Consider the following 25,529-nt stretch of genomic DNA (forward strand, 5'->3'; position numbering starts at 1 on the left):
ACAATGTGAATGGGATGACATTTAAAAGGACAGTGCTCTTTCTATTTCTCAGTTATATGTATTTTTTCCCTTCATGGGGATTTAATATTCTTGAAACCTGCCAAAGTGGAAACCCATGGGAAGGAAGAGGCTGAATGAGGCTGAACTCGTGATTCCCATCAACATGGGAATGCTTGGTAGGAATATTCTACCAAAGCTTTGGTAGAAATAGCTACATAAACCAATTCTGTTTAAATAGCAAGTGAAAACTAATCCAAGCTGATGAATGAGGCTCTCTCCTGTGCTAAACAGCCTGCCACTGGCTTGGGGACCTCCACAGATGCCCTCCTAGAGAATGGGTGCCACATCCCCTCCCTCCTCTGAGAAAAACCTGGGCTGAAAGCGAGGAAAGCATCGCTGGCAGCTGCCACGAGGGCTGGGGAGGGAGCCTGAAATGCTGCAGGGTTTGTGGTGTTATTTTGTTTTGACGTGGTTCAAGAGCTGTATGAAAAGGCACAAACCAGAGCCCTTCTGAGGTGTGCCCAAGCACAGGCCTGTGTTCCATCCCCACCTCCTCTGGAATGGGGGGACTGCACTCAGCAAGGCTGTGGCTGCACTCAGGCTGTGGTGGGCAGTGCAGTCATGCCCAAGCAAATGGTGAGCTGGCAGATCCTGTCCAGAGCAGCCATGCAGACAGCTGGGCATGGCAGCACTCTGCCAGCACACCTCTGTAAGGAGGGCAGGAGAGCCCTCAACACACTCCTCTCATGCCTCTCCAGCAAAGACTGCAGAGCAGCAGAGAGGGGAAGGCAGGGATGTGTTGCTCCTTCACCTACAGACACACCACTGCCCAAGCTGGGGCTTGACAGGACCTAGAAATGCCAACGGGCTTTGTGAAATAAACTCTTTATGGTCCTGTTGTGTGTGTATAACTCTAGATATTACCCACTAAGCTTTGAGAGCTGTAACTCTCTCAGAGGGCAAGAGCACAAGGAGGGATTGAGCATGCAAAGGCTGCCCAGGATGGGCTCTGTCGGTCCTGACTGATCCAGAGGAGAGCTCGCAGGAAACCCGCTCCAGCTCACTCTGTGTGCCTGTTTTGCCTGCCTGCCTTTAAATGTCACTGTTTTGATCTGAGGGTATTTAACTACAAGTAAGGGAATGACGCTGAGCAAAGGGAAACAGAGGTTGAACATCAGGAAACACTTCATAACAACGAGAGCTCTCAGACATTGAAAGGTCTCGGCAGGAGGTGGTGGAAGCCCTACATTCTGCACTGGTAACAACTGAAAGGACAAAAGGCACTAGAGAATGTGGTGTAGGCAGGGGCAGCATCTCTCTAGGTCTGTTTAGATATTGGATATTCAGGTTACAAAATGAAGAGGTGAGTCATACATGGCAACAGTCCAACTGAGGCTTTTCGGGCAAGACCACGTTCCTACAAATTACACAGGAACACATTTCCAAGTGATTGGGATTATTTCTATTTTACAGCACTTGGTGAGATCAGAATCTTCCCTTAAGATTTTGCTCAGTCATTAACTGTATAAAGCTGCCAAAGCTGCCAATAATTCCTTAAGACTTCACACCCTGGCTGCCACAACACACTTAGCTGCCACTACAGTCAAGCCACCCTTTCTTGGTGAAAAAAGACCACCTGATTCTGCTTATGTGACTTCTTGGGGGGAAAAAAATACCTGGTCTTGGTTAATTCCTGGATATTCTCAGTTTTTCAAATGCTGACCCTGAAATTTGCCATCATGAGGCCATGCAGAAAACCTTGTGCAATAAAAATCATCCCCAAAACACACAGGTCTAACTCCATAGGACTCAGTAAACTCCCATCTGCTTCAATGAGCTAGGACATGCCCCCTACTACTTCTGTTCCTATTGGCATCAGCAATATGCACACCTTCCCAATAACACTCTCTCCTTGCAAGAAAATGCAAACACACACTGTACAGAACAACATTTGCAGTGGCTTTTGTCATACACTCAATGCTTTTATGTTTGGTTGGGGTTTTTAATTCTTCTCTAAAAAAAAAACACCTCTTCTTGCAACACCTCATCACCAAACATGGCTACATCTAGGGATGAAAATGAGATTTTTTATCATTAGTCTGGAGATGTGGAAGAAACACTGACATGGCTCCAAATGCAAGGTTTCAGTGTGCTTCAACACTGCCCTGGCTGCTGCTGCCACAACTCACCAAGCACAGCACTGACTGGGAATTAGGGATTATCTCTCTCTTGTGCCCTGGATGGATTTCTAGTGAAAAAAAAGGTCTGAACTGGTATTTTTTTTTCTCCTAGTTCTTGCTTGCTTGTACTTTGTGGGGTTGTTTTTCCAGATGGTCTCAAGGAAGACTGTGCTGTAGACCCCAGGTCCATGCTGCTGTCACTCACTTGCACTGCTGTGCTCCCTGCAGAGATCAGGAAGCCCCTGTGACACACTGAGGGACACAAAAGGGGCACTTTTAGGTATGGCCTCTAATAAAAGCGGGAACAGGGACATAGAAAGATGAGAGTAACCTGTGAGTTCCTCTCAGCACTTAATATAACAGGGTAAGCATTTGTAGAAGCACAATGTTGGCAGCAGGTCACTCAGCTGAGTGTCCTCCAGCAAAGACGAACTAGGAGTTGTGGTCTCCCACTCTCTGACCCAGGTTAATAGATGCATGTTCCCATAGACTGAAAGAGGCTACCCTCTTCTACTCAACAGATGCCCTATGCATGGAAGATGAGGGCCTGAATCTCACCCTGGGTAAGAAATCAACCCCTAATGGCCTGTGTCCTGGGTGACACATCCTATAGATATCAGCTGAATGGTATTTTTGGAGGTTAGCAGCTGGGGTTTGCAATGCCTGAAGAAAGAATCTGCACAGATCTAGGACAGATCTAAGCATCTGGCACTGCTTTTCACTCCTCCTGGTCTCTTCTTGCATCATACTACAGTTAACTTGTATTTTGGGGTTTTTTGCATCCTTCTGGACATCTGTGAAGTGGGGGTCCAGAGCTGATGATTCAGAAGTTACTTCAGAGGAAAGAATCAAGCAGTGCAGTCCTTTGCTGGATCTACCTCTCAGCCTCTAGTGTTGTCATCACAGGCCTGTGACTCTTCTTGATCCAAAACACAGCATACAAATGGCAAGAAGGGTGTTTTCCTTTGCATGGGGGCAGTAGCTCTATTCCCATCAGATCTCTGAGCATTAGCAACAGCAGGTTTTGCTGTATCATGAGAAGCTGAAGGATGCTGCTGCTTAAAATTTGGAACAGATGAAAAAAGCCTGGAAGAACCATTTGGCAAGTTCCTGAGCATCAGGTGGAGATGAAGAATGGCTACTTCTAAGCAGGAGTGAATTATCAAGGATAGGGCTAAATAAAAATGAATTATCAATTGAGCTTGCAGAAGAGAAAAAAGAACCTGCTATCCCATAAATCCTATGTGGAGGTCACCTTGGCTTTCCACTCACACATGAACATTCACTGACTTGGAACTGATCCATCCTTAATCTCAACTTATTTACAATGTGGGTCTTGGCATTTCTTACAAAGGACACACATGAGCTCATCACATGGAATGTACTGCAGGCTGAAGATGGAGCTGATGGTCCTGTGCCTCCTGGAGAGCAGTTTCCTAATTCTGAAAATGAGCCTGTGTGTCAGTGAGAAATTTCTTCAAGCAAATCCTCTGCATTCTCTGCTCCCAGAGCCAGTCATCATTTAAGAATCAGCTATGATCCCTGCATTTAGATGTGTTATCAAAAGATCCAGGGTCAAATCCAACCTTCGTTGTGGCAATGAAACTAATTCAGGCAAGGAGGATACACCATCAGAGGGTGAGGCACCTCTCTCCCTCTCTGCCAGCCTTCCTAAATCTTTCCTGGAAAAACTATAATTAAAGGATTAATGCATCTTTCCCACACACTAGTTTAGTACAATCCCATCCACCTGAATGTGGACTTATTCCAGATCTGTGAGGAAGAAGAAAGGCTGTTCCATCACTCTGAGTATCTACTTGCTGAACACACTGACTGCTGACAACACAGGGGGGGATTTACAAGGACGTTTGTCCTCGGTCTGCTTCAAACCCCCAGTTTACAGATGACATTCACACAATGAATTTGAAACAATCAGGGATGAAAATGAAAGGAGGATGTAGGTCTGGTAAGGCTTGGGTTGTTTTAAACACAAGGCAAAAAAGGAAGAGACTGAAGGCCTGCTAGGGAGGAATCCCTCTGCTGACTTTGCTTTCTCTGTGTTTCTCAGCTCCTTAATTATACAACCACTACACACAAGGTTCAGAAACATCTTTAAGTGGGTACTCATTTTAATTGTGCAAATAGTATCTCTAACTTCAGCTTAATGCTTTGGCTTCTAATCATAAAGCAACTACCAGAAGAGTCTTCTTCATTTTCTTAACCTGTCACTGTTTCTAGGTCTTTTTGCTGCCTCCTTCCCTACTTGACAAAGCACAGAGCCAGAACCCACATAGAGTTTCAACCAAATCTCACTGACTCCCAGCATTGCAGTGAAACAAGTTACTGCAGATTTCCACTGATGAAACTGGAACTGGAGCCTGGATTTTCTTCAGACTACCATTATTTTATATCTTCAGTACCATCTCTAAGGTCTGTAAATGTGTCTTCTCTGTCCCAAGCTTAATCCTAAAACTAAGTTGTGTGAACTCTTTGGTCTTGGATAATGACAGAATGGTGGGGGTTGGAAGGGACCTTTAGAGATCATCCAGTCCAACCCCTTGCTAAAGAAGGTCCCACCTAGATCAGGTCACACAGCAATGTGTCCAGGGGGTTTTGAAGGTCTCCAGAGCAGGAGCCTCCACACCCTCACTGGGCAGTCTGGGCCAGGGCTCCCTCTCCTCAATAGGGAAGAGTTTTTCCTATGTTTAAATGGAACTTTTTGTGTTCCAGCTTCTTCCCATCACCCTTGTTCTGTAACTGGATACAACAGAAAAAAAAGTGCTGCCCCAACCTCCTGACACCCACCAGTGAGATATCTGTAAACGTTACTGAGAGACTCCAGCAGTCTCCTCTTCAACATCTGCAAGGCATTTACTTTTTTGGGGGGTTTATAGCACCTAAGCCAGGGCTGAGCATTTATGGTACCTCCCAGTCCAGAACAGAGGCCTGCCACTGAGCTATCTTGTCAATGTTCTCCAGCCGCCGCTTCCGCTCGTTGATCTGCAGGGTCACGTTCCTCATGACAGCGAGAGCAGCAGCCACATACCTGTAGTCACTGTCAAACACAAAAGAAAAGCCCATGAGATGGAGCCTGATGAGCAGTACCAATGCACAGGAGCCTGTCATTAGCAGCAGCAGCATCCCACTGTCCTTTGAGGGAGAAATGCAGGCTGGATTTGCTGCTCATTACCACGATAGCGTATTTTTCCCACCAGCAATGTCTTTCTGGATCATCACAGAAGAGCAGCTTCCTTGCAACTGAAACTGCCTGTGCATGAGACAGAGAAGCCAGGCAGCTCCTTAGCTGCTCTGCATCAATGCAATGAGTGCAGTCCAGCATCTACCACAACCTACAATAGCTGGGAATGTTGCTCTGTAGAGTCTTACGGTGCTCAGCTACAGAGCACCTCTATAAGCAAGTCTGAACATTTCTACAGCCTCTGTCTTTGGGCCTGGATTTTTCCAGTTTTAAAATGAACACCAGCAACTATCTTTTGATGAGACAGAAGGCTGGAGAGGCTTCCAAGCCATAAGATGGAGTCCAAGAGTGCCACGGAGCATTTATCCCATGGCATTCACTCTTACTGCAGACTTCAAGTGAGCAAATCAAAGAAAGCCTTTTTATTTTATGTCCTTTGGTTTCTTTTGGCCAAGCCTGTGAGTGCAATAACAAAGAGTGCAAACAGCCTCCTGCCAGGGCCAGCAAAGATGATCAGTCTTTTCAAAAAGCAATGCTGAGATCAATGCTATTGATTTCCACCTTGTGCCTTCTTTCCCATTCCAAGGAACCGTAATGTTCATTTCCATCGGGAAGACAGACAAGGCCAGCTGCCATAATGCCACCATAATATATTATTAACTTAAGAGTTGATATTGATTGCTGACTAATGAGAAAAACTGTGATCTCAGGCAGCTGCAGGGGGAATGGCTTCATTGATTATTGCTAAGGAGTGCTCTGGTGACAGCTAAAAGAGAGGTGAATGCTGTGAATGACATCCTTTTCCCCACATGATCCAAACAGGATACATATTAAGAGTCAATCACAATATGATACACAATACTATTTGCTCTTTGGCCATCCCTTCTTAGATAAAAACCTGAGAAGCCACAACATTCAGGATCCTAGAGCTGCTTGCTGATATCCTAATGTTCCCATGAGCCCACTCCAAGTGATTTGGTCTCGTTATGAAGGGGAAACCAGACATTGGATCTCGAGCCAAATGAATGTCTAAATTGGTGATTAGATCAGGGCACTCACCTAGGGGGAATCAAGCCCATCAATCAGGTCAAAGTGAATCAATGCACCTCTTTGCTCATATCACACCTCTCTGCACTTCTAGAGCTGGATTTAGGGGACAAAACTAAAAATTAAACATTCACAGAAGTTTCTGAAACAACTGTGGTCTTTTTTGTTCTCTGAAGCACTTTTCAATGGGCTTAGGGAAAAGAGTTAAAACCATCAAAGCAGGAGAAAATCTCAGGGAGCCTGAGTGTTCTTTCACTTCATTTTTAAAGCAGTCTATCACAAGTGATATCACAGGTACTGTTCTTGATTTACACCAGCTGAGGGAGTCAAGTTGACTGCCCTCAGCAGCACAGCAAAAGAGACCTTGGAAATCTGGGGAAGTAATGAAACTGCTGAACCTAAACCCAATGCCAAAATCTGAGATGAGATCAGGCCAAAAAGCAGAGCAGGTTCTGAATCCTCCCCAAATCTGAGCACATTCAGGCTGGAGCTGGGAATCCTGGCCCTCTGCTTGCTAACATGCTGAGGTCCTGTTTGGGATGAAGGAATGAGCCTCTCTCACCACCACATGCTAATTAGGTAATTTTTCTAGTGCAACTGGTAGCATCAGAAAGTACATCCAAGGGTAATTAGTTCACATGTCTGATTACAGCAGAGATGAGTTTGGCTCCGCTGAGAATCAGCGCTTTGAGCAGCTTTCTGTCTGCTGAACCTTTGCCCTGCTTCAATTTATACAAGATGTCACAAAGGGAAGGGCTGGACAGGAATAAAAACCCAAGCCCTGTGTGTGTGCAGAGGCCATGGAAAGGAGCAATGAGCAAACTCCTTCCTCTCAGGAAGAGCCCTGCATACCTGTGATCCTGTGCTGTGTACTTGAGCAGCTCAGCCAGCTGCAGAGGGTACTTGCAGATCTTCTGCACCGGCGTCAGGAGGAACCCATCTATGGCAATATCAATCATCTGCTGCAGGAGACGACATGCTTCGAAGAAATGCTGGTACCTGCTGTCCTTCATCAGCTTGGAAAGCTCCATGCATGCATCCAAGTGATTGTTACAGTACTCAGAGTAGATCCAGAAGCCATCTTGCTGTGAGAGGCAGGAGAAAAGGGATGCACAGAGAGGAGGTGTCAGGGCTGTGAGCAGGCAACCACCCAACTTGCTAATGAGAACAGGTTACAGCCAAAGAAGGAGGAGGAAAGATTGATCCTAGAATACTTTTCCTGCTTGGAGGAGGTGCAGGCTCTGACAAAAATGAGCAGAGTTAATGGCATCATGCAGCAACTCAAAAACCTGCCTTTCCATTAGAAGTTCAAAGAGAGGCTGTGAACCTTTTTAGGGGTGCCCCACTGAAGTTTCATGAATATCCATCAGAAATCTCTCTAGTAAGAAGTGAACTGCTGCCAGCTCAGTCCTGACTGTAAGCAAGGAGGTAACACAGCACCAGGATCTGTGCCCCAGGTTGGAGGACCTCACATAAGCTCTGACACAGCACTTCATTCCCCCTAAAGGAAAGCCTAGGATGCAGGACTATAATTTTCTTGACATTTCCTGACATATTTCCACCACTGGCCAATTCACCAGCTCCTGTAGCACGTGGCTTATGTAACAGTACAATGGGGATGGGTAAAAGGCTCCAGGACTCCATCATCAGCAAAAACGTCCTGTTTGGTGTGCACTGAGCGTGAGCAAGTGTCTGCTGCCCTGCTGCCACCCAGGCAGCACAAGGCACGAGCTGGCACCTCCCCACCTGGCCCAGCAGCTCCCCAGGGGAAGCTGTAGGGGTTTTTCATCCTTGGCAGGGATCCTCGGTGCCACAGCCAACAGCCTGAGCATTTGCTCTCTGCTTTTTGTGTGTAACGCACAGCTAAGGCCCCTTTTTACTTCTCTGCATCCTCTTACCTCTTCCAACCTTCTGGTCATCCACGATTGACCTGTGAAATGGTTTAAGTTGTTCTGAAGAGCAAAAGAAAGTGGGGAGTAGGTGAGGGACATGATGCCTCCATGATTAAGGGTGGATGTGAAAAGGTATTGTGATTCCAGTGTACTGAGGGGCTACCCAACTATATGCATCACCTCAAATTCTCCCTTCTCTGTATCTCATGAAGTAAATGCAGGGCCATGGAATAGTCCCTGCCATGTAACTAAAACACTCTTGATGCACAAAAGCTCTTCTTCCCCTGCCTCCCCCCAAAACCAACCCCAAAACTCCCCAAACCAAAAACGACACCTTAACTTACGTGTTCAAGGAAACATGGTCCAATTTCACTGAGATGGGGGTCCTCGTTGTTGTACTGTTTCTCCAAGTCCCGGACAAAACCCATCTGAAATCTGTAGATATCTTCAATGTTACCAAAGATGATTTTTAGCTGTTCATCGCTGAACATGTCCCTCCTCTTCCGGCACTGCTTTAAGTAACCCTGTCAGGAGTAAGAAAGAGCAATCCATCAAATAACCCAAACACACCGAGGCTGCTCCCAGGTTTGGCTGAAGGAAGGAGCAAGTGAAAAACCAAACCAGAAAATGTCTCTACAACCAAAATCCACTTGTTATGACATGACAGTCTCCATCAGTTCCTGCTAGGGGTAAGCACGTGATACACAAAGCATGCCTGGAAATTGTGTGAGTCCTTTTTGTGATAGACAACTGTTGTTCCACTGGGACAGGAGGAGAAAGTCCTTTGGTGCTGAGGTGAGGGAGCCCTGGCCCAGGCTGCCCAGGGAGGGTGTGCAGGCTCCTTCTCAGGAGGTTTCCAACCCCACCTGGACACGTTCCTGTGCCCCTTGATCGAGGGGAACCTGCTTGAGCAGGTGGTTGGATTGGAGGAGCTCTGCAGGCCCTTCCCACCTCTGACATTCTGAGACTCTTGATTCCCACAGCACCACTCTTGCTAAGGACATGCCAGGCCCAGCACGCCCAGAGCCCGCATCCGATGTGCGTACAGCACGTTGGGAGGATGGTGCTGGTTCTGCCTCAACACCCCTCAGCAACCAGCACAAATCAGCTTGGCAAAGGGATCCAGAGATGTCAGCCTGCACAGTCTGAAACAGCTCTGTCCCTCCCTGTGCTGCAGGGAATGCACAATGTGGCTGATGGCTCTGAAGAGCTGTGTCATAGCACCATACTCCTCCAGAAATCACTGCCCAATATCCTGGGCAGCTCCTACAAGCACTGCTGTTTCCATGGCACCTTCAGTGGCTGTTTGATTACCTGCCCATTCTGATTTGCCCTTTCAGCCACGATAATGAGAACCAGGAAGCTGCTCATCATGCTGAGCAATACTCTATGGATGTGTGTTTGCATGCCCTTGGCTTAAGGAAGAGAGCATGGAAGGTGTAACTATCCTAGTTTTTTTTAGCACCAAGTGAAACATCAAAAGAAAATGCTCTTTAAGCACTCTCTGACTTGGGAGGAGGCAACATGGTTTATCCCTTCCCATTATTCATCTTACTGAGCCTAAGCCAAAAGCAGGAGGTTTGATGTCCTGTGAGTGTCATGGCAGGAAGCCCCAAAGGTGATGCCACAGGCTGGGGAGGTGTTTTGCCTTGCCCAAGCAACAGAGCTACAGTGGGAGTAGCCTGAGCTGCTGGTCAACGCCATCCAGAGGGAAGGAGCATCACTTTAATGTTGTTTTCTATACCCTCCATTCTGTCAGTGCAAATATGCTATTCCAAACTATAAAACAAGAATTTTTCTCCTGTTTTCTCAACCACCATCTTTCAGTGCTTTCCTTCCCTTTTTTTTCAAGTGGAACCAGAGGAAAAGGCTTTATACCCTTCTCTGTACAAACAGCAAGCTCCCCTACTGAGTCTACAGACATTAAAGTCAAAGGGAGAAAGAGAGAGGAAGAGCTGGGATGTAGAGAGTTTAAGGAAATTCTCCAAAATCACAGAATGTATCTGCAGTAGATTTGGAAACAACTCAGATCTCCTGTGTCTCAGTGCAGTGCAATAATAAAAAGATCCTCCTTGCTTATTCTTCCTGTGCCCATGATACCCACTGGTACTGAGCCTGAGCTCAGCTGGACAACATGTAAACACAACTCAGTAGGCATGCACTGCTCTGAAGGATCCTGACCTAAAAAGACTTCAGTGGATCAGTGCACTTGCCAGAATATTCTGGCAAAATGCTCAACATACCAAGTTGTGTCAGCCTCCTTGTTTTGCTGACCCTGCCTTATCCATGAACTTGCCATTCTGGTTTGAGCTGCATCATGAGAACTCGCTCCAGCACACTTGCCTGAAGCACACGTGGCCAGGGGATGGGGTGACACATGGGAGGCTCTGGATTCTTTGGCTGAATTTCTGGCTCTGCCATCAAACTTGTATGACAGGGAGCAAATCACTTCATCCTCCCTGTGCTTCACCTGTCTGGGTGATTTAGGAGCTTTGCAAGGCCAAGTATCAGATGCTGCGCTGGCCTGGTCTGAATCGAAATGAAATAACATGGGGGTCATGATGAGGTGACTTTGCCTGCTTTTATTGGATAGGAAGAGAAAAAAAAATGCAGGGGGAAAAAAAATGCCAAGAGCTTCAGTTGACTGGCTATATTTGGGAACTCTAGATGCTTAGTCACAGAGAGGAAAGCCAGCTGGTGACACACAGCTGCTGGTCCACAATGCAGACTATTGGGATGCTGTAATGAACTGTCCTTCAGCCTCACCATGTGATTCCTGGGAGGGAGAACTTCAGACAGCTGAATAACAACTTTGGCCGACCTGGCAAAGCACCAGCCTCTGCCCAGCTTGGCTAGAAGGATGCTGTTACCCTGAATTTGCTGGCTTTTTCAGCTGGGAGGCTTGGCTTATGGAATACCTGTTGCATTTACCAAATCTGGGCCTCTCTTCTTCCAGGAGCATCTTGATGACTCATTTCCCTGGCTTTCCCTCTCCCAGTTTTCCAGGCAGGCTGGTTCCCACATTGCAGGTCAGTTTCAGGGCAAATACAAATTCAAACTAGTAAGGAATAAGGCAGAATATCTTTCCATGCTGCTTTTTATGCTTACCTGTTTATCTCAGGACAGCTTTCAAATACAAAAGAAAACACCAAGAGGTAAAAAGCTGTGCACCTGCCCACGAGCTCAGGCTGTTTTTGACACTGGCTGTGGTGCTGGCAGCTCTGAATGGCTGCCACTTGCCACACTGAGCCAGCCTCCCCTCTCACGTGCTGGAATCAGCCACTGGGTGATTCACGTGAACATCACTCAGCCCTGGGGTTGCTATTGGCTGCAAGTCCTGTCTTCAGTATTCCCCATCCTCCTCCCTGTGCTGGTTCATCACTTTGCCTGAGTCACGTGCTTTGGAGAAGCTGAAGCAGCACATTTCTGCACAGACACCTATAAAACTACAGGGAAAAGAAAAGAATGCATGGAGTTCCCAAGCCTTATCCTCTCTCCAGCTTGTGCATTTGGATGGTTGCCTTCCAGCACAAGCCAGCAAAGGGGAGACTGAAGATTTATATAAAGCACACAGAAAGAGCCAGCTAGAAGGCTGCTGCATAGTTTTTCCAGTAAATTTGCTCCTGTTACATAAAACAACGTCATCTTCCTTCTGCTCATCCCGTCAGGTTTGCTCAGAAAAGGGACAGCTGACTGATGAGCAGATGTTGGACAGCGTTTTGCTCAATGAATACCTAAAAATAGCTATCAAACTGTCTCAGTTTAAAGTACTTTTCCATGTAGTCCCTGAAGTATAAGCCAAAGTTGGAAAGTACTTGCAGGAGATTAAGTGCTAAGTTTTCTCCACCTCAAAGTGGGTTTAGAGACAGTCAGGAGAGGTGGTCAATCCATCCATCCATCCTTCCTCTTGTTCAGCTGAGAGCATGGGGAAGGAGAGAATGAGGAGATGATAGCCACTGCAGGTTGTAACCTCTAAGGCAGCTGTGATGACTTTCCAGTTTCTTTCCATCTCTGAGCCAGTTTAGGGGCTGTCTACAGTGTCCTGCAGGCCATCCCTCAGTTTGGATCAGCACCACTTAGGCTATAAAAGTACTGTTCTCTAGAGCAGTGGTAGCAGCATCCAGGTCAGCTCTGTGCTGATACACAGCCCAGGAATAAGCACAAGAACAAAGTAGAGACTGCTTGAACTGAAAAGGCAAACTAGAGCTATGTCAGGTCTTAGGCAGTGAGGACTCTAAAGCACTTATTCAAACACTGGTCTACAGCAGGCACTGGGAAACACAAAGTCCTGCAGGAACACAAAGCTTGTTCCTCAAAAGGGCAAGCAGCAGACTGCTCCAAAGCAGAAAAACAAGGTGTGCAGAAGCAGTCTGCAAAAGACAAACTGCACACTGGGGAATACATACGTAGAGTATATATGTGTCCCCATTCATCCAGAGGTTTCTCTGCCCTCCAGCCTGGTAAGCATGGCTGAGAGTCATACAAAGGGCCCAGCAGCTCCTCAGGTTGGGCCACATTGCTGCCAAGCAGGTTTTATGCTGCTTAGCTCTGAGGCAGCACTAAAAGGTGTTTATTCTCCATCTCTGAGAATGAGTGAGGCTAATGCCATCCAGAGCACATGAAAACTCGTCCCATCAGCTCTACACAACAGACTTGGCTTGACAAGCTAAGATGCAATGAGGATGGTTTCCATGCAGCACTCAGAGCTGTCCTGGCACCAAAGCAAGGTTTAGGTGGAATCCAGTCAACGTTATTAAAGAACAAATTCAAAGTGAAATGACTTGGAAAAAGAGCAAAATGCAGCCCTGGAAGCTGGCTGGCCTTTCGAACCTCCCACCCCCACGTTACTCATGATATGGAGGTTTCCTTTGATCTCCCGGTTGCCTCCCTGTTCCTGTCCAAGCTCTGTCACTTCTCCCTCTAACACCTTCTTAAATTTAGCCTTGCCTTCCTAATCCATATGTTGTTCCCAATCCTGCTCACTCCTCATAGCACAACAGCCTGCTCTTTGGCCTCTCCAATGTTTTGCTCTTCCCTCTGTGCTCCTCACCACACATACAGCTCAAATCGCCTTCCAGCTATGAGAGACACTGCTCTGCCTGTGCCACAGCCTGGACAGACCCTGCATCCTCCCTGGACCAAACCCCAGGAGCAAGGGGATATCTTTTCAGCCTGGGGTTGACCATGTATGCAGGTGGTGCTTTACTGGACAGTGAGGGAGCAGCACTGCCTGTCAGTAAGACTGGCTACTCCTACCCATTATAAAGGCCTAATTTTCCACAGCCTATTGGTTTTCTAGGACCCTGTTAGGCCAAAAATTCCAGCAGAGGAAGCTCCACTGGAACATAAGGAGAAATTTCTTTGGTGCTGAGGTGAGGGAGCCCTGGCCCAGGCTGCCCAGGGAGGGTGTGGAGGCTCCTCAGGAGGTTTCCAAACCCACCTGGACACGTTCCTGTGCCCTCTGAGCGAGGGGAACCTGCTTTAGCAGGGGGTTGGGCTGGAGGAGCTCTAGAGATCCCTCCCAACCCCCACCAGTCTGTGAGTGAGGATTTGTTATTCAGTAGAGTTCAGCACGAAGAGTGTAACTACACACTGCTAAACCCAGTACTAAGTCAGGTCAGCCTTTGCCATCCAGCCAGAACTCCTCCTTCATCCCCTCCCATACATCAAATAGCTGCCACTTATCTCGACACCTTAAAATAAAGAACAAAGGGAAGAGGAGAATTTGCCATGGCTAACAGCACCTCTGCATCTCATCAGCAGTTTTCTGTTGTCTTAAGAGTCTTCTGGAGCCGTAGAGATCTCTCTCATATCTGGGACATATCATTAGGTGCTGTAAATCACTGCCACCCCAGAGATGTCACTGAAGCTATACCTGTCTGTACCTCCTGAGAATGGGATTTGGCAAAGCAGGGTGACATGGCTGGGAAATAGAAGTTGAGGTTCATTTAGCTTTTCAACAGAAAAGTGCATGTACAGGAAAAGAAACACTATGTGGAACAATTCCTGCAGCTCTTCCCTTCTTTAGTGCAAAGCCCTCTGACTGAAATAGCACGGTGAAATTAAGCTCATTTGTTCCCAAACTGAAATCCCAAGTTGCTTCCACATTTGAAAAACTTCATGGATACTTTTTGGATGGCTGCTTTGCCTTGTCAATAGAAAAGCAGCAAGTGTGAAGGGAGGAAGACATTTTCCTATGCACAATTCACAGGGGGCAAAAACCATTCGCTCTGCAAAGAGTGGGCACAGGCTCAGGAAATCCTAAACATTCAGAGGGATGAGCTGAAAGCCCTGGGCTTTTATTTTAGTGCCAACAAACTTCTGCATTTAGTGGCAAGCATATGCTCTACAAACCATGCCCAAGCTGTCCTGTGACACTCCCCTTTCTGAACACCCAGCACCCCTCTCATGGCACGTTGGGAACAGCTCATGGCACTAATTCTGTATGATGCAGGGCAGCAAGGGGTTGTAGAGGTTAACTGAAACATCATGAAGGACCAAGCTGAGGATGCATGGGGTTAGTCACCAAAGTTCATTTGCTTGCTGGTTCCCTTACACTGGGTATGTGCATCATACTTTATTTCCTGCAGTGAAAGCATTTTGCTTTCAGTTTCCCTGTAAGAAAAGGCAAGTGGGGGCCATCTTGAGCCAGGGGAAACTGTGAACCCAATATCAAAGACACAGATGAAATGGGTAATTGATTGGTTTAATTACAACCTGGTTTCCTCTATCACAAGGTCAGAAGTAGATGGCACTGGGTTTTAATTAAGAGGACTGTTTGAAGGATCTCAACCTCATCATTTTTTAGTCAAATAGGTATAGAAGAAAGGTCAGAAAATTGTACTTTCAGTTAATACAAGCTAAAGGCAATTATCAGATCCAGCAGAAACTTCTCAGAAGCATCAATACTTATTGACAGGTGCTGCTTCTCTGTCAGACACGGTACTTGAACACATGCCACCTTTTCTCTTCCATCACCCAAGGACAAACCCAGCCCTCAGCTCCCAACAGCCTGTCCTGCTGCAGCACCCCAGCCTCACAACCCCCTGTACCTCACAAATGTCCTTGAGGTGTTTGATGTAGTGGCGCTCCGTGCTCATGATTTCATTGATGACGTTGGCTCTCATCTGGTCTCGGTTCTGAACGGTCCTGTTGAGACAGAGGCAGTCGGTGCTTGGATCCAAATGGCCATTCTGCACATCGCTGGTTCCCTCCTCCACTCCATCTTCTTGGTTTACCCATAGCTGTGAGGAGAGAGCAAGAGGCTTACTCATAAAGGCAAAGGGGTCTCAAGTGTCGGCACGTTTGATTGCAAACATAAAACAAACCGTGTGAAAGGGGAACCGGACTGTTGGCTGCTGTGAAGGGCTCTGAGTGAAGATGTACATGTGTAAAACAGATCAAACTAAACAAAACTGCTGTTGCCAGTTGCCACACAGCATCAGCTGGGGTCTGACAAACCCCTTGGCAGGCTACCATGATGATTAGAGGGCTTCCAAGATGCTGAGGGGACTGGAACATCTCTCTGATGAGGAAACGCTGTGGGACCTGGGGCTGTTCAGCCTGGATAAGAGAAGACTGAGGGGGGACCTTATCAATGCTGATAAACATCTAAAGGGTGGGTGTCAGAGGATGGGACCAGTCTTTTTTCTGTGATGGCCACAAACAGGACAAGAGGCAACAGGCATAAGCTGGAACACAGGAAGTTCCACTGGAACAGGAGGAGAAACTCCTTTGGTGCTGAGGTGAGGGAGCCCTGGCCCAGGCTGCCCAGGGAGGGTGTGGAGGCTCCTTCTCGGGAGGTTTCCAACCCCACCTGGACACATTCCTGTGCCCCCTGATGGAGGGGAACCTGCTTTAGCAGGTTGTTGGGCTGGAGGAGCTCTGCAAGGCCCTTCCCACCCCCATCATTTGGGCATTCTGTAAGGGATTCTGTAAGGTCAAGATACATCTGCTTCAGGAACCTGAATGAACATGAAACAACAGCCCAAGCTCCCTGAGTTGTGGCACTGACTTCTCTGTAAACTTCCCAGGCCAGGATTTGTGAATGAGCATTGATTTTCACTTCACAGCAGCTTTCCTCATCATTTCACATGAAGAGCCTTTCCAACTCAGGCAAACTCCTTATCTCAGCATCCTGAGGTTGTGATCCCTAAAGCACAGTGAGATCAGACCGGATGAATAAGTCTCACAAAAGCTGGGGTGGCTGAAGGCAGCTTTGGACAGGGTGCCAAGCACCCTTAGGCACCAAATACTCTAAATTGGAACCAATTGTAAAAAGGAATGATAAAAGGATCACTGCACTTCCAGCACATTGCATCAATCAAACAAAAACCATACACTGAACTCATAAACTAAAAGGTAACACTGCCTTTCCTCCTCTGTGTTTTGCAAGAAGACACAACATAAGGACCAAGTGCCTCCTTTTGCTACCTTTCCTCCCAATAAACCCTGCTTAAAACAGCCCTGATCGACCCAAACTGGGCTCAGCTAGTTTGCAAACAGCATTAAATAAAGCTGAAGAGAGACAGAAATACTGCTGTCTTACACAGATCACCCAAGTTATGTCAATGAAGCAACTTTTCTCCTCAGCAGTTAAAGCCTCTGGTACAGGAGACTTCCAAACATTAAAAATACATCTACCTAGAACCAGTGAAAGTCCTCACACTAACAGGGAGGCACGTGGCAAACAAACTGCATCCTGAACCTCATCTTTCAGTTTTCTTCTCAGGGCTAATAAGATTTTAATACTTTCTCATTATTCAGCTTAAATGTGGTTTTAAACAGATTGTAAAGGGCTGTGTTCCTGTAAATTAGTCAAGTGAAAAAAACCCCAAACCTGCCCATGCTCCTTCCCTGCTTCCCTAACCAATACTGTGTTCTGCTAAATGACTTCTTACAGCTCCCACGTTCTCTCATCCTACAGTGTGTTACAAAGGCCAAGAAGCTGAGATGTTTGAAGAAAACCCATCTCTTCTCTAGCAGAATGTTAATGATGCTGCAAACTTGGGGGATTAAAAAAACCCCAACTCAATCAAAAGCCAGACATTCCACCCTGCTCACCACCATGCCCTGTGCCTGGGGGCTATCAGGGACCTTACATGAGGCTGGGTAGGGCAGCAGTGTCTGACAAGATGCCCTCTTTGCAGGCAGCAGGGCAGGATGTGCTGGGGGCATCAAGCCAATGCTGAGTGGTGCTGAGAGCTGCTGAGTCCAGGCCATGCTCACACCATGTCCTGGCACTTTCCAGGGCAGGAAAGCCAGTGCAGAGCATCAACCTGAATGAACAAGTGGCAGAGTCAGGATGGATCCAGGCATCCTGTCTGCTCTGCCCACACCATCTCCTACCTGTCCCCCACCCTGGGACCTCCTTCCCAGCATGAAACCAGAGGGACACATCAAAGCCTGCCAAGGAGATGAAGCCTGACACCTCAGCTCTGCTCCTGTTGCATGAAGGACCATACTCCAAGCCCCCCACCATTCTGTGATTCTATGATCCTATGGTTCTGCTCAGAAAAAGAACCCAGATGCTAGTTAGAAGACATAGCTCATCCCATAAAGCCCAGTCTATGCTGTGGAAGAGGTTTCAGTGTCACTGAGACAGAGCAACGCTTCATGGACAGGAGCAGAGTTTTATGCTGAACAATAAACATCCAAGTGCTGCATCTGAGTAAGTGCCACACCAGCAGTGGCAGTGATTGCCACCTCAGGGGCCAATTTACTTCCACCTGTGACATTCTAGAGGAGGCTCTGCTGTGAAAACCTGGGGCCATCCTCAGAAGAGAAAATGGGCCTGGGAAGGACAGATTGCATGGAAGTCCTTTGAGGGATATATCCTCACGACAGCTTTATCGGCATTACAAACCAAATGTATGTTGAAAATCAAGCAGGACCAATGTGGGTAATTAAACACCATTGGCTGAAGTTTAAAATAACTTCCCATCCTACCTCCCTGCTACTTTTACAGCTCTCCCAAACCCAACTGGAACAGCTTGTTACCCAGTTTCATGACATTCCTGCCAGTCTGGCAACAGAGGGTATTTTTAAGGCTCTGCCTCCTGGAGTCAAGTGATCATGAGAAAAATGTCAATGTTCATTTAAAAAGTAAAGCAGAAAAGTGGAAGAGGGAAGGGGGAGGAAGCTTGAGCACATGAATCCTAAAGGCTTTGAAACTCTAAGGCAAGTAGCATGCTTGCAAACTGTCATGCTTTCTGGAACCCTCAGAATTTGGTGGGCCTTTTGTGCACTGCAGCAACACTCCCTGCTTCCTCACCTGGGCATCTCAGCAGTCCTGCTTTTCTCCTTAATGGAACACTTGCTCCTTCCTGCTAGGATTCATGTTCCCAAAAGGGAGAGAAAAAAATTACATTTCTAGTCCAGATGACTTCTTCTGCTTTAGGTTAAAAACAAATGCAACAATTGTACTGGTGCCTCCAACCCCACGCTCTCCAGCCTCAGCTGGTGAAAGGATTAAGCCCACTGTGTTGTTTAAACACTCCTGCTTTCTGCCTTAACCTCTAAAGTTCTCTGTAGTTCAAGCAAGGATCGTTCTTCCAGGGGATCATTTGAAGTTTGGACCACGACTCACAAAAGATGAGGTACACTGGCAGCTCTGCTGCTGGCCTTGGGCCCATCACTTAAACTGGTGGAGGCCTTTCCCCAGCTGTAAATGGAGATAATCTGCCTCATCAGTGACACTTTTAATGAGTTTTTGAGACTGACAGACTTTACACTGAAGAAGAGGGCATAGAAAAGCTAATGCATACTTTGAGACATGGACTTAAACACATCACTGTAGGCCAACCACATCCTTGTACTCATCCATGAGTAGCAACCAATTGTCTAGATGGACCTTTGGTCTGATGCAGCATGGCTGGGTTGGCAATTTCAGCTCTCAAATCCTCTTGTGCCTGTGCTGCAAAGGAGCTGGGCTCTGCTGGGGCAAGAGAAGGCTGCACTTACAGTGTTAATCATGTCCTCTGACCTAACACCTGAGCCAGCTCCTCTCTGCTTCACCGACCTGCTCGCTCGAACCACGATGCCGCTGTGCTGCAGGCAACAGTAAGGTGGAGGAGGCAAACTGGGGGTGACACTCTTTTTTCCATTACCTTATTAAATGTCATAGTTAGTTGATTTAGATGCTGCTTCAAGGGTTCCTCATCCTAGTCTGGTCCAGAGTTACCTGTAGGTAGGCTGCTCCTTCTGTTTTAGACACAAAATTGCTCTCCTGCCTGAAATGCTTGACCTCTGCTTCATCTGAGATACCACTAGTGGAAAAAGGGCTCTCTCTTCCTCAGCTGGACACAAATGCACTGCTGTGTCTCCTCTCCCAGTCCAAATGTCTCCTTTATTGTAAAAGAAACTTCAAAACTCCATGTTATTTTCCCAGTTCCACATCATCTCCCCAGTATTCCCTGCTCAGGATGGGTGGCTGCCACCTCTGGAAGCTCCTGGAGGGGTTTTCCACACAGCAGGGATGGGATTTCAGTTCCCTGGCAGCTTGTCAGCTCTGCAACTCATCTGGATTTCAAGAAGTTTCTCTCAGCTCCTGTCCTGTCCTCCTCAGCAATTAGGGGCTGTGGCTTGGCAGTCAGGGGTTTGGGATATCAGACTAAATTACTGCACCCAATGCCAACTGGTTTGGGTTTTTTTAAAGGAATAAATAACAACAGCTGTTCAGCAATCATCAATAACCCTACAACAATAAATCAGCCTTTGGTGCCTTATTAAACACCTCTGCAATGCAAAAAACCACGGGCACTGAAATGATATGGTACCGTGTGAGTTTCCCCCACACCACTAAAAAGGTCCAGCAAGCCAAACAATGGAACTTGCCCTGAGAATCACTTCAAATGCTTTGTACTAAGAATTAATTAAAAGAAGGCAACAAAAAGTACAGATAGAAAAAAAAGCCCAGTTGCATAATTCTAGTCCTAAGTGATGTTTCACATTGAAAGACCACCCTACACGTGGAGTAGAACAGGCTTTATGATGAGGCTTATAGCTCTATTACAAAACTCAACCCTAATTAGGAAGTCATGACCAGCTCCTGCATAACATAATGATTTGCAGAGGCAGATGAAAGTGAAATAGTCACATAAAAAGAAGCCCCTTTTGCCTAAGGATCCAGTTCTGGGAGCCAGAGAAGGTTGATGGTTTCATTGTGCTAGTTAATATTAGATGTGATTTATATAAAATCTGTAGAAATGTGATTTATCAATTTGCAGCTATACCCAAATGGTGCATAAAATCACCACGTGGCACCATTCCAACACTAGCTGACCTGTAATTATTATATATTTAGACTGCTGAATGCATACACAGTATAGAGAGGACATTTTACTCAAATAGGCACTGAGGGCTGATAGCCTCATAATAATCAGAAAGCATGCTAAAACAAACATTTTACCAGCCATCTGGATTATTAATCTCCTTCCTTTGGATTTTTGCAAGGACAAAAGTAACAGATGATGTGTCATCCTGGATTCTGGCTCACAATTGAGTAATATGGCAGATCCTTCCAGACAGCAGTTGCCATTCCACTGAATCTCTCCTCACCAGCATCAAAACACCAACGTGAGTGGCACAACCTTCACCAAAACCTGGTACCAAACGGTGGTATTACAGTGTCAGCAGCCCTAAAACAACTGCAAGGGGATGTGGGAGACTGAAATCAGCTGCATTGTTGAGCCTTACAGCTGTTTTAACCCCCTGCTCAGCAGAGCTGCTGCACAAGTCACAGGGTTTGGCTTCTCTCCCTTCTTCCAGAAGCTGGTGGTTAGCTAGTAGCTGGTGTTTTCAACCCCATGCACTGTTTTATATGCATAGTCTGTTGGACTCTACAGTGGATTAAAAAGATCACTGGCTTATTTGCAATCAAGTAGGGCTTGTGGTGCAGAGCTTTGCATAAGTAAAACATCATCAGTCTCAGCGTGTCACTCCAGTGATCGGGGCACAGCTCCTGTATGCCCTCAGGAGGAAGCACAGACTGGCCTGGGCTTTACAAATGCCCAGGGGCAGATGTTTCTCCCTTGCCTTTCTGCAGAGAGGAGGCAAGGAGCTGGCAGGTGTTGCAAGGTGCAGGGCTGCTGCCTTTCCTCCCAATCAGTCCCATCCTCCCTGCCCTTCTGTGGACAGGCTGCAGGCACAGGGAAAGTGTGGGGCTGTGGCTGAGATGCTGTTTGCTGGGAAGCACAGACCACCTTCTCCCTGTGACCTCTTCCACAAGGAACAGAGAGCATTTGGCAGTTGAAAGAAAGGCAGTTGAAGTAAATTGTTTTTCTCTTCTGTGACCTCACCACTATTTTCTCTCACAGACTGAATATTCCCCTCTGTAATCTGGCTCCAGACTCACTTTCCTCCAGTTCATAGGCTCTTTTGATACTTCTTCTTTCCCTCCTGCAACTCCTCAACTTCAGCAAACCCGCTTCCAGTGCTTCCTTTCCCCCCTCAAACTCTCCATTCTCAGCCTCAGAAGTTCCCTTTACCCAAGGTGAGAAACACCCTTCACTCATTTCTGGAAAAGGATAAAACAGGGGACTCTGTAGGGACAGCTTCAGACTTTGTGGTCATGAAAGCTGAACAAAAATGGCTCCAAAGAACTTGCCCTGTGCTCAATCTCTCCGTTTCCTGCAGTCTAAATGCACAGACTCCCCTGGGCTGCAGCTCTACCACATAGCATGTCGTGAAAGTTGCTTGGACACTGCAGAGAATCAGATGTGCTACAGTATATCCACAAAAAATACTCTGAGTTAGGGCTCAGCCCTCCCCATTTCCCCAGAAAACAAAAGCCCCCACTGTGTGATGCCACATGGGATGCACAACAGGGAAGAGCAAAAGCTCAGCAGCTCTAGCAGCTCACTGCAGAAACCTTGTTAGGCCAAGGAAGCTGCTGCTTCAGTCAGGGAAAAGCTCTTTCTTCATGACCTGTTTGGTAGAAGACAGGGAAGGAGTTGCAAAGGTTTGTGCCTAGTTTGCCTGATCCAAAGAACAGCCTCAAAACACTGGGGTTTTTTGGACAGGGAAGGGCCCAAGCGTGGCATCTGAACCTTTGGGGATCGGGAGGGTGCTGAGCTGCCCGAGTGGCATGAATTGCCACAATAATGGCAGCTGCAATTAGCACAGGCAGCATTTGGATGCTAAAATGCTGCTTGACTTGAAAAAGGTCCACGCCAAGCCCCAGTCTGTCTGCAGTGCACCCTGTCGCTGTGCAGGGCTGCTCTGCTCTGTGCCATACCTCCAACCAAAGCTATTTTTATGCCGGATTTGCCACGGGAGAATAAAATCTCCTTTACAAGGCACTGACTGCAGCAGACACTGCAGCACACACCGGTGTGGTTGTCCAACAGGTGAGTGCTACTTCAGGGCCATCCTCTTTCCTCTGGAAAAATCTCTCCCTGATGCCACTGCCATTGTCACTAAGCAAACGGGAGCGCGACGACTGCAGCGGTGGGAGAAGCGGGTGATGATTGATGTGCTGGTGGGATCAAGATCCCTAACACATACAATGAGATTTTAAAGGCTACAAAAAGCAGATGAGGCAGCAAGATGTGGCTGGCTCTTGGAACTACTCCTGCAATCCTGAGCAGTTGTAACTCCTACAAATAAAAGCTAAACCCACCTACCCAATAACGTGTACGAGCTGCTAGGCAGGAAGGCAAGAGGCTGAGTCTCCTTCCAAACAGCCTTAAAAGCTTACACCAATTTATCTGGCACTTCTCCTTCAGCAGCAGAAAATAAAGTGGGTCAAAGGCAGTGTTTCAGCAGGAAAATCAATCTAAAATTACAGCACTTGGGGAAACCTAGGCAATGATGAGAGAGAACAGGGAGCATTGCTGCACTGATCCACCCTGGCATTTTCTCCTCAGACAGACATGTGGACAACAAAGAATTTCTGCCTCACCTTTGCTCAGGCCTTTGGAGGACCACTACCCTTCATTTCTGCATGAGAGCTCAACAGACACTGTGCACTACAATAAGTTGTCGTAAAACCTCCCCAACCTCAGATTTGCTCTTGAGTTTAGCTTAATAAACACAAAGACTGAAGGGTCACAGCTCTTAAGTTGAGAAGAAACGTTTTCTGGAAATTCAGGCTGCCTCTTGGTACTCAAAGAGATGAAGGAGAGCTTTATAACAAAATAAATCCCTTTCTCCGCCCAGGATGGTTGCATTCTGCTGTGTCTCTCTGGTAAAATTTCACAGCACTAAACATCCATAAGCTTCCATTTCTGCAGTTCTTTTTGAGTGGAAATATGTCAGAGCTCAAACATGATGCCATTTGATTTCCTCCATTTGGAGTGTTTGAACCTCTCCCGGGCTGTTTTGGAGACTTGATGTTGGACTCTGCAATCAAAACTTTGCTCTGAGACTTATTATGTTTTCAGAAGGAGACCTTAAGGTATGACAACTGATCCATCTGCAGTACTGGACAATTATTCTGTGCTGTAAATTCCTCCCTACAAACACTAAGCCAATGTTTTTGAGTGGATGTGGACACTGGATGTGCTGTTATGCAAAAACTCATTGTACCACATCATGTAAAGACAGCCCAAGGCTTTGCCACCCATGAAGCAGAGAAAAGCAACAAGAAGCATCACCACCACAAGAATATTGGAATCCTGTTTAAAATTCTCCCTGTTTTTTCCCCAGTTGTATCTCCCACCCTCTCAGACCCCTCAAAGCTGACAGGACATTGAAAGATGCTGTGCAGATAATTACAAGGCTGATGGTTGCACCCTGTGCTTGTCCATCGTGCTCCCTTAATAACGTGCTGAAACACAAACACAGTAATCTGTCCTAAACCCAGCTCATTATTCAGCTTTACATCTAGTTTTGGAGTTCTCATCCACCTCTCTAATGACTTAGGGGTTTTCATAACTTTCTCCCCAAGTGCAGCAGCCTCCTGCAGGAAACCATTCACCATTTTTGCTTCCTGTCTCCAAACTGTACTTCTCGTAGGCTGTGCTTTTTCTCTTCCCCAAAAGCATTGTGTCATCATCCACTTTCCCTTTCAAAGTTCCTGTGCTCCTAAAACTCCACAGCTTTCCTCTCTCCTCCCTTCTTCTAGCCAAGTCTCAAGCTACTAAGAGGATAACTGCAGGTGTCAGAGATGGAGTGAACAACTCCTGTACCTGCAGGCAATTCAAGTGTGTTTTTTGTTTGCGACCCCTCCCAACCCCGCATGTAAAAGAGGCCAAGGGAATCCACAGGTTACTGTTTTCCTCTGCACTTGTAAATGTGATTTTTTCCTGCTATGAGATTTTGTGAGTGCCAAATGCTTTGCCAAAGATTTTCATATGATCTGGCTGGAGAGCAAGAAGCGTCAGACATCTCGCTGCAAACTAGGTTTCCAGCCCAGTTTTGTCCTCAGATGTGATTCACATGACTTTTAGATGACTCTGACTTTGTAGTGAACTTCTGCTGTACTCCCTGTTAGTTCCTACAACAGAGCTGCAGCCTAAAACATCCTAAAATTAATCCTACTTGGTTTGATACCTGTCTGGTTTGTCCTGTCATCCCTTACTTGAACCACTTTCTATCCTCTGCTATGCAACATACTGTTCCCTTTTCCTACTGTACTTGCATAAGAGAAATACAGATATGAAGGAAAGCAATTATTTTGCAAGTAAAACTAGAACCACCCAGGCTAAATCAGGCACTTTTCTGGCATCATCTTAAAAAAGCAGGGCTCAAAGTACAACAGAGAAGAAACCAAGCCTCCTCATTATGCAAGAGTGATCAGCTGAATAAGAAACAAAAAACCAGAGAGAAGAGCAAAGTGAGAAGGGTTCAGGTTAAACAGTCCTTGAAGAAGCATAAACCTGCTGCCAATGGTCCTGTAAGCAAAAGAGGGGTTACAGGCACCTTCCCTAAAGGCCCCAAAGGCTTTGCAGGCAGCTGGTTCAACGTACTTACCAAGAAAGCCAGAGAGAGTGAAGGGGGGCGCAGGGAAGAAGCAAGAATAGAAATGAAGAGGCAAGCAAGCGACCTCAGCCAACAGAGGAGAGGAGAACATGACAGCCCAAATGGCAGTTGTTTTCTCAGCACAGGACAACCAGTGAGTGGGCTGCCTCGTGGCAGCACGCTGAGAAGTGCTGTGTGGAGAAGCCAGCTCTGTTTGGTAAACCTGAGTGGCAAATTTTCCCCTGCAGCCTCTCTTGCAGAGCTCTGGACAAACTGTGCCAGAACTCTGCCTGCAGATTTTTTTTAATG

General features: G+C 46.8%; 1 protein-coding gene across 1 annotated transcript in view; it reads right to left on the bottom strand.

Moving 5' to 3' along the window:
• Positions 1-25,529, bottom strand: part of ARHGEF9 (Cdc42 guanine nucleotide exchange factor 9) — a 196,573-nt gene that overhangs the window by 33,259 nt on the left and 137,785 nt on the right. The window contains exons 6-9 of the mRNA XM_062006749.1: positions 15,371-15,562; positions 8,663-8,842; positions 7,279-7,511; positions 5,106-5,235 (exon numbers count right to left, since the gene is read on the bottom strand). Coding sequence (XP_061862733.1) covers positions 5,106-5,235; positions 7,279-7,511; positions 8,663-8,842; positions 15,371-15,562 — 735 coding nt within the window. The remainder of the gene's footprint in view (positions 1-5,105; positions 5,236-7,278; positions 7,512-8,662; positions 8,843-15,370; positions 15,563-25,529) is intronic.

This window comes from Colius striatus, chromosome 13 (assembly GCF_028858725.1).
Source record: "Colius striatus isolate bColStr4 chromosome 13, bColStr4.1.hap1, whole genome shotgun sequence".
NCBI classification, from domain to species: domain Eukaryota; kingdom Metazoa; phylum Chordata; class Aves; order Coliiformes; family Coliidae; genus Colius; species Colius striatus.